The sequence below is a fragment of the Hippocampus comes genome, unplaced genomic scaffold, assembly GCF_001891065.2.
Source record: "Hippocampus comes isolate QL1 unplaced genomic scaffold, H_comes_QL1_v1.1 scaffold80, whole genome shotgun sequence".
NCBI lineage: Eukaryota > Metazoa > Chordata > Actinopteri > Syngnathiformes > Syngnathidae > Hippocampus > Hippocampus comes.
Window position 1 is genome coordinate 1,240,689 of NW_017806164.1, and position 9,881 is coordinate 1,250,569.

Here is a 9,881-nt window from a genome sequence, read left to right on the forward strand (position 1 = left end):
ACTCCTAATCTGGATTAGGGCCCCCGGTGTGTCCTTCTCCTAGCGGGACGAGGAGGTCAGCGGGGCGAGGGGGGCTCAGGGGCTCATCTTCTTTTTGTGAGCAGGGCAACCCGCTTAGCGTTCCTTCCCCGCCCTGACAGCCTCACCTTTGATCTGATGTCTTCATCGAGAGAGAGCGACACAGTGGGCAATGCCAGCAGAGGTGTGTGTAAAGGGAAAGTAAGCGTTGACTCTGGGGGTGAATTTGGGATGCAAATCCTCTGGTGGGGCTTACCAATGGTTTGTAAAGACGATTTTACAGGGGAAGGGGGAGAGGTGACGAAAGGACACAGATATAAAGAAGTTTCCAGGGAGAGAGAAAGAGGGAGAGGATCCCCAAGGACACACTGTGTGCTGTTAATCCACATAGCGATATGGATTATAGACCAAAAGGGGGGAGGGAGAGGGAGAGAGAGAGAGAGAGAGAGAGAGAGAGAGAGAGAGAGAGAGAGAGAGAGAGAGAGAGAGAGAGAGAGAGAGAGAGAAGTATAAGAGAGAGGGGCGTCACCTCTACTCAAAGCGGAAGAAAGAGTGTAGGGCTGCCGACCATAGCAGGGGGAAAGGCAGGGATTTGGGAGAAGACAGAGCCGCAGGTCTGGGTCGTAGGGTTGAGCGGGCAGACATGTCAATGCACAGGCTGCAAAGTACCCTTGTTTCCCAGGCTAAGCAGGGGAGCGGGCGTGTGTATACGAAGGCTGGGGACCAGTGAAAAGCCTACCTATTGCCAGCTAAGTGTGAGTAATCTGCTCCAGCTCTGAAAAGAGAGGCTGAGGCCTTATTCCCGACACAAAGAAGTTCAGAATGCTGATGGATTTAATGGTGGAGACAATTGCAATAAATAAATAAATAAACACAAAAATGTGTCCGGAAAGTTGCTGCTGCTCTTTGCTTTCAGAATTCCACAGCAACATCAAATCTAACAATACTCATCTAACCCAAACACACGCACACGCACACACACACACACACACACACACACACACACACACACACACACACACACACACACACACACACACCTCCTGATTACCTGTACTTTTGGGAGATTCTGATAACGCCAGGCAATCTTCATGGCATCTAAATTACCGTGAGGCTCAGAAGACAGCCTCGGCTGGTCCGCTGGTTTGTGCATGACAACATCATCTAAAATGGGGTCAGGAAGCTCCTGCGTACATTGGTGAAGCTCACGTTAATGTTGAAATGTGTGTGTGTGTGTGTGTGTGTGTGTGTGTGTGTGTGTGTGTGTGTGTATATATATATATATATTTTTTTTTTTTTGCAATCACATATTTCAATATATCCATGCAGGCGTGATTTGTTGAGTTTTTCACTAATACAGTGTAATTACCATTCTGTGCTTGTATCCAATTCAAATAATATAATGTTTTTTTAGGTTTGTGCAAAAATATTCATTATTTGATTTTAAAAATGTATATGCAGGTTCAGAACTCAGATACAGCCCCAAACTCAGATGTTGCACTATCAAACTAAGGGTCGCCCCGTACTGATGCGTGATGCGGTGGAACTCCACTCAGCAATTATTAATGTGTGGGGTTCTGCCACAAGATTCCACCTGTGGCCAAGGCGATTCAAAATTTGAATCGGAACTGCACACTGTGGCAACGTCACAAAATATAGTCAATCAAAATGCATGGAAGCTTTCACACAGGGGAAAAGTCTATTTGTGGGTTTTAAGTGGGCAACCTGTGTCTTCCTTGACTGACACTCCATTTTGGTATGGCTCAAAAAAAGTCATACAGTTCAACATATTGTATGAGGAGCCTCGGTGCCCATGGCAAGGACTCGTTATGCTATATTGCCAAATGTGCAGGGGGAGTGGCCAACTGTCATTTTTATTTTAGATGGATGGGTTCTCGTTAGGTGCTGAAGCATCACACAATGTTTTTGATATTGACTGCACATTTGACAGCAGTTTGAACTTAACACTGCAAATCCCATTTAACATGCTGCAGGGTCTTACATCTTGGTCAAATCTCTCCAGAGCAGGCAGTAATTTGATATGCTTATGTAGGATCCCTTTACAATTTGTTCCTGTGGTTTCATAAAAGATGATGTTTCTGAACGAAACTTGGGTCGGCCGATATTCAAGTCGTTAAATTTAGCAGGTCACACCCTCTTAATGTTCTAGTTTTTAAAAAATTATTTGTATGTATTTTTATGGGTGTGAAATCTGGTACACATTCATAGACAACTCAATGCACGAAGCCGCACTGATGTGACAGTTCATTGTTATTAACTTAATTTAAAAATAACACTGCTGTAAAATTGCTACTTTTAACAGTAGCAAGGAAATACATATAGTGCGCATGAATCAAGATAGTGTCCAACTTTCTCACAAATTCTTCATACAATGTTTTTGTATCCCCGTAAAGACAAACCAACAATGTCTACCTAAGCACTCAGGATTGGCAAAGCAATGAAAACACTAAATAATGTGATATATCCCCATTGAGGGTGCCCCTGTCTTAATAAACCTTTGATATGTAAAGTGAGGGTGAGGCTGTGACCCCTCCCACTATCAATCAGCGCGGGAGAGGCCCACCTCCCGTATTTTGTGTGGCAGTTAGCTTCTGGGGCTGCAGCCCTCTTCACACAGCGATGCATCGGGAAACAATTAAACAATGCCACAACCGCGCCACCCGCGACCTTTTGAGATACCCCCGCTGACCTGGACACATTTTGAGGACTGTGTTCCTTCATTATCGCTTAAACTGTACACTGACAGCTGATGGATTGCCTCTAAAGCTATGTGTAAATGAATATTACGTTGGCTCGTTTTAATACAGATAGATATAGAATAGAACCGTTTGGCAAAAGCTTTTTGCAATGAACGTAATACCATGCAGTGTAAAGCATATTTGAGGCCATTTCAACTTTACAATTTCTTTTGCTTACATAAACTTTCTAGCCAAAACAGAAACTGACACGACTCCTAACATTTACCTGGAAGATGTCATTCGGGTGATCTTGAGCCGCTGCTATGAAGAGTTCATGTTGACACACCACTCCTTCTGCCAGGAAGTATTTTAAGATCATACGGGTGTAGCTATCATAACGGTCCTCCTCTAGTGAAAAGAAACAAGGGTTGGCAACATTTCAGAAGTATGCTTGTTTAGTTTATTTCCGATGGAGGGGGGCAAAAAAAACAAACAAATATCATATCCCATTACAGTGACACACAGAAAGTATAAACTATCCGGTACACTCAGGTATGCACTGGAAGACAAAAAACTGAAAGCGAAAAATGAAGGTAACAACTACAGACCCTCGAGAAACGATTCCCACGTCTCACCTTCATGTCATATAACTTAAACAAGGAGTCGATCATAGCGTATACAGGATCTTGTCAATCTCTTCTGACCATTCCTTCATATCACATCTTTGAGTTCAGCTCTTCACGTCCATATCACAGTGTCTGACAATAATTGTTGTAAGGATTTGGCTAACTTAAGAACTTCGATGGCACTCGATGTGGCACATTGGCCCGCTGTAGGTGTTACTGCGTGATGTGACGATCATTGTGTGCATCTTTATTTTCACCACTCTTGTCAAGGTTTTTGGTAAGGACTCAGTCGAACAAACTTCACAGTATTCACCTGACCTTTTCCATAGATACGCTAGCTGGCACGTAGGTGAAAAGCAAGCAGGAGGCAGGAGAAGCGTGGCACCTGGTAATGGTTCCTGACATCTAAGTCTCATGAATCTCATTTGAAGAAAAGTGCGTCGTGGGGGTTGCACCTTTTGGATGACCCAGCTTCCGTGGCCTATACAGGACAACTTGAGAGGCATTTCTGAAAGCTCCATGGACCCTTGTTCAATAGAAGAGTCAATATCACTATCAGGGGCCTTTGAAACATCCATATTGCACCCCCAAAAAGTTTAGATGCTCCATTGAATGAACTTCCCATTAGTTGTATGTTATGGTGATAGACATTCACATCGGTCAAGCCCCCATTGTAGCTGCAACAATTAAACTACAACAAATCAAGCTAATCAATAATTATTGTTAAAATCAATTAATCGTTTAGACATCTTGTTTATTAGAAGATATTAGCAAACATTTACATTGGAAAATGTACAGTAAATGTACTATGTCCAAATAAATAAAAATTAAAGAAAAACTAAGCATTTAAAAACGAAACAAAAAAATTAGCAAACCTGCTTTAAAACTGAATAAAAAACAAACATCAAAACAAAATTAAAAATAACTATAATAATTATTACTACAGTAACTCTAATGACTATTTTATATATATATATATATATATATATATATATATATATATACACACACACACACACACACACACACACACACACACACACACACACACACACACCTGTACACATATACATACTGTATTTGGATACACCAATTGAGTATCATCGTATACAATGGAAGTCATGAATGGATTTAAGAAGTCCTTTGGAGTCAGAGCATGAGTGACAGAGCAATCATTTGGTCTACCAAATGAGTCCCAGAGGTACATTTGCTTATTAAGCACAAAGTGGCCACCAGTCCATACCAGACCAAACCGAAAAAAAAAAAACACTAAACAAAAAAAGCATCATCCACCGTGACACCCCCCAAGCAGGACACAACTCTGCCCAGCATGCCACAGCTGCTTCCTGTCACAATCAGAATTTCGTAAAGATTTCCTAGGGTTCTCCAAACAATGACAACTAGTGGGCAGGGGGGCAAAGGCGGCAGTGACAGTTAAAGGTAACGGGCGCACAGCCGACATCTTGGGAGTGACATCCTGACGTGTCATCCTCCAGCATCCGGGGAATTCCACCTCCCATGTTCCCAGTCTATGTCCTCACCTACGGACTAAGGATGGCCCAGGAAATTCCATGGCTCTTCAATTTGTTGTCGGTGGGGCTCCCTGTTCTCTTTTTGATGGCTTTCTAGGTCAGCAGGCCTTTGTGGCTTTCGGCAGGCCCCACAAAGACTCCCAGATGGGCCCTCTCAAGATGGGGCCTATTGTGGCTGTGTTTCTATGGGAGCCTTACAAATGGAACCTCCAGGAGTCATTAGGCAGTAGAAGCGAGTGGGGTGGGGGTGGGGGCAAAGGGTGGGGGTAGCGGTTTGGGATATTGGAGAAACGGGGGGCGGGGGGGAGTCATATCTTCTAGGTGCATCAGTCATTCTGGATAGTCAGTGGATGATTTTGGACTTTTTCCCCCCCCTCTTTGCTTATAGTGACAAAGGTTTGGTTAAGTGGGGAAGGCCTCCAGCTTATTTGCTTTCAACCAGGGGGAGTGCAAGACTGTTGAATCATATTAGCTGAAGCAGCAGTAGGACGGAAAATATCTAGGTCATTGTGTTTCTCCCCTTACAAGACCTCAATCAATGTGCTATTATAATAAAATATATGTGTGTACAGTATAGTACGGGCAATTAGCCAATTTTTCTTTCTTTTTTTTTTTTTTTTTAAGCATATACTGTCCTCAATGCATCCAAACATTTATCCAAAACATTGTGAACATAAATGTACTATATGTGGATGGTTCTCAGAAAGTTTGATACAGGAGTGTGACATGAGAGCCCCAAAATGATCAAAACCACGTAAAAATGATCGACGCGTTAAATCAAACCTTCCTGCAGCGTGCACCGCTCACGTGTCTTCTGAAGCTGAGCTCTGACTGATTGTTACTTGAGCCTTGAGCAAATGTGATGCCATTTTCAGGCAACACCAAGTGGCAAAATGGCTGCCCCGGGTGTTGGCTAAAAATAGGTGAAATTGCTTACTAATTTGTATTCCACAAATGCAATATCAATTAGAATGCCATGTTTGGACTAGTGGGGCTGCATAGAACAAATTACTGCAATGAAAAATATTGGGTTGACTTCCCCTTTAAGGTATATCCAAATTAATAAAGACAATTAAGATGGTAGTACATTCAAATTTGGATTAAACTTTGCAGGTTGCAACAGCATTCCTGACATGTTTATGAATTGAGGGAATACTGTGTGGCCTTCATTTTCTGTTGAGCACATTTTAAAAATGGAACCAAAAACTATACACTATGCATACTTGCACAAATACTATGAAAATACAAAAAGAAACACTTAAAACTGCACTGTGCTAAAGAAAACCTCTTTTGGTGTTCAAATATTATCTGATTTAAACTTCATGCAAAACGCTTTGTTCACTAGTATGCATAATTTAATAAAAATAAATCATATTTACAGGTAAAAGTAGAAAATTGATGACTGATGTACACAATCAAAATGTGGTTAGAAAAACAAATCGGCAATTAGATGAACGACTCGTCGACTATTACATCGGTGTGACTAATAATTAATCGTGGCGATTAATCGTGGCAGCTCTAGACTCAATGAAATTGAATTGTGTTTCATTGACATTCTGACAGTTTATTTGCAGAGGAGGGCAGTCCTGCAATATAGTAAGCAGTGAAAGCTGGTGATTAATTGTCAAGGGCAAAAAATCCTGACTCTCCAATTGGGTCAGTGCTTGAACGTATTATTACAACACCACATTTTCTGAGAACCACCCATATCTGTGCTATTACATTTTTGACATTCACAGAGTATATGTAGGTTTTTACTGGAGTAATATGAAAACAAAGTAAAATAGGACTTTATTCTCAAAACATTACATCGGGAGCTAGTTGGACAAACAGTCACCAAGCGAAGTCCCAATTTATTAAAGCTTTATTGTCCCTCAGGATTATACCTTCAAATGTATTGACAAATATTTTTAAAGCTTGTCAAAAATTATTTCAAAGTCGTGTGAACCAACTATGAATGACCGTCATGCTTGCAAGCAAATTCTCAACAAATAATGACGTGGTAAAGGCACACAGAAGAGCTTTGTTTGTTTTCTTGCAGATGCGAGATCCTCAGACAGCGGGCATACTGCAAAGCCCGCGACCCAAGCCCCCCCTCCCAGATGACAAATCTGGACGGACAGCTCAAGACACTTCAAAGGCAGACAAGAGCGGTCTGATAATTTTATGTCTGACTCTCACAAACAGGCCATCAGAGCTCAAGGGGCAGACTGTAGGAGACGACCGACCGCCTGAAACAAACATAAACAAACACACACTCCAAACTCCCTCTGACCCACCCACGCACAATACACTAAACAAAACAGATGCACACACACAGCTCTTTTAGAGGCAAACACAACACACACACACACATTTCACCTTTACTGTGTCTCTCATTACCAGATGAAACCAACCGTGCATTGAGTCACAAAATGGAAGGGAAGAACGCATTAGTGTGTAATCATCGACTCCTGCATCGATTGGGGGGGAGGAATTAAAGGGCAAAGCAATATCATCAGTTTGGTATAGGTCTTGCATTCACACATTTGCAGCTTCGAGTGAAAACAAGAACAAGGTACCCTAACAGTTTCTATGAGTCTGCACAACCATGTATTTATTGAATATTAATAATAATAATAATAATAATAATGATGATGGTCCACAGAAAGACATTTTTGCCTCAAAAACAAACATGCTTTGTTTCTAAAAAGTATATTTGCCCGGGTGGCATATTAATTAACGGTGAGCACACCCGGAAGTCAAGTGAAAAAGCATTCGATAATTCATATACTGCACAGCATTCCACAGAGAAAGATGGCGGTGAATTCTGTTCAGGCGCCTAAAGGCCCCTGGTGGACCACTAAAGAAATAACCTCAATTTCTGCTGGCTACTTCAAAATATTTGTCAAGAGGCAAGCAAGGTCACATCACTCACTGCCCTCTCCTACTGGTAGGTGTATAATTTGGCTATAACGAAAGCCGATTTGAATCAGAAAGTCGGTTTTGACAAGATGTGGGGGCATCAAATTGAACTGAATCAAAACGTTCCACTTTAAAATGCACCATCCTTGAATCTTATGGCACGGTGCACCTGGAAAGTGTTCACGGCGCTTCACTGTTTCCACATTTTGTTATGTTACAGCCTCATTTCCAAAGTGGAAAATATTTTTTTTCTCATAATTATACACAGTAGAATGCAGCATTGCACCAAGACATCCTGGATGAAATCGTGCTCCGGATTTCACACTGGAGCAAAGGTTTACCTTCCAACAGGACCATGACTTGAAACACACAGCCGAATAAACAAAGAGGTGGCTTCAAGACAACTCTGCAAATGTCCTTAAGTGGATATGTCCAGAGCCCGGACTAGAATGCAACTGAACATCTATGGCGAGATCTAAAAATGGCTGTGCGCCAACGCTCTCCATCCACCCTGATGGAGCTTGAGAGGTGCTGCAAAACTGCCCAAAAACAGATGTTCCAAACTTGTGGCATCATCTTCAAAAAGACCAATTCATTGCATTTGTGTTTATATCAAGATATTATGAATCTTATTGTTCGAATCATAATATTTGTGATTACAAGGTTGTTACTTGAAGCGCGTGCCAAACAGCATCCATTGAAATCACACTAATAATCAGTTAACAAGTTAATACGATTGACAAATGATGTTAATAAGATTGACATACGACAAATGTCTCACCTATGAGAAGCACTGTTCCAACTGCTAAACCACCACCTGTTGGGGGGGAAAAAAAAAGTTAGGTGCAACACATAATAAAAGGCACTTTAATACATTTAAATGATCTTCCTTCCAGTCTCTCATGCATAACAAAACTGGATACATTTATTTGTTTTTCCTTTTATTAACTTCTTGGTTTAGTAATATCTACAACAGGCGTCACCAGCGTGGACACCAGGTTGCCCTCAATGTCCACGAGTAGTCCGCGGACCTCTTCTGAAAATAGCTTACCAGTGAGGGGACATTGTGATTTTCTCTGAATGTTTTACAGTATGTCATTTGAAAACGTGAATACTGACAGAAACTTATAGAAATAAAGTTTTGAATACTGATATCTGTTTCCTACTGATTTTGAGAAAGCCATGATCACGGTTTTCATTTGAAAGGATATTATTATTAGCAATAACAAATGAAACTCTTGTTAAAAGTCATTTGATCAAATTTATTTGCCCTTCGCATTAATCAGTACCCAAAAAGTCACTCGGTTTTAAAAAGGTTGGGGACCCCGATGTACAACATAAGCAACCAAATTATTTAGATGATACTGGGTGCAGAATTAGGTTTACCGTTTTTATTATTCAACAAATGCAGCTACACATTCAACCAGTGGAGTTTCTACACCGAGGATCACTTTGATTCACGATTGTGTGGGGAGAGGGCGATCTTTATTATCTATTTCTTGGTATGCTTCTCTCATGAATTTTCACATGCCATCAAGAGTCTAACAGTTGTGTTCCAATTCAGAAAAAAAAGTCCTAGGTTGGATTTTTGTTAAAACATCCAATTAGGAAACAAGTAAATGTTACGTTTATGTTTAACGTATGAATTTACATCCAAGGAAGTCACCAAACATACGTATGGAATGCTATCAAAGACCTTGTCATGTTGAAAAACTCGATCGGATGGATCTACCTATCAACCCCGACTTTAGGCAAGTGCATGACTACCATAAAAAGTATACAGCTAAACATGCAAGCACTGTTTGCCGTGTTGATGCAGTTCAAGCTCAAATGACATCTCAGCAGACTGACCGAGCACATAGTCGAGCGACGTAACACCAGTGGAAACGAGAAGCTGTCCGTTTTGCACCGAGAGCCTTGTACCAGGTATGCTTAATAACTTATTCCTCGTTTTCTTTTGAAAACTCGTGGGATTTAACGATGTACGTTCCACGGATTGTTTACACGTATCGTTGACGGAGGCTGCCATACTGCTCTGACACGCGATGACGACTTCCGCGTTTGGGAGCGTGCTGTCCAATCACAGGAGACTTTGGTAATCG

At 41.4% G+C, this 9,881-nt stretch overlaps 1 protein-coding gene across 1 annotated transcript in view; it reads right to left on the minus strand.

Moving 5' to 3' along the window:
- The window catches only part of elp4 (elongator acetyltransferase complex subunit 4), a 58,161-nt gene extending 48,314 nt beyond the window's left edge, over positions 1–9,847 (minus strand). The window contains exons 1-4 of the mRNA XM_019895850.1: positions 9,631–9,847; positions 8,561–8,596; positions 3,004–3,125; positions 1,070–1,204 (exon numbers count right to left, since the gene is read on the minus strand). Coding sequence (XP_019751409.1) covers positions 1,070–1,204; positions 3,004–3,125; positions 8,561–8,596; positions 9,631–9,808 — 471 coding nt within the window. The 5' untranslated portion in view covers positions 9,809–9,847. The remainder of the gene's footprint in view (positions 1–1,069; positions 1,205–3,003; positions 3,126–8,560; positions 8,597–9,630) is intronic.
- Between the last annotated feature and the right edge of the window lie 34 nt (positions 9,848–9,881).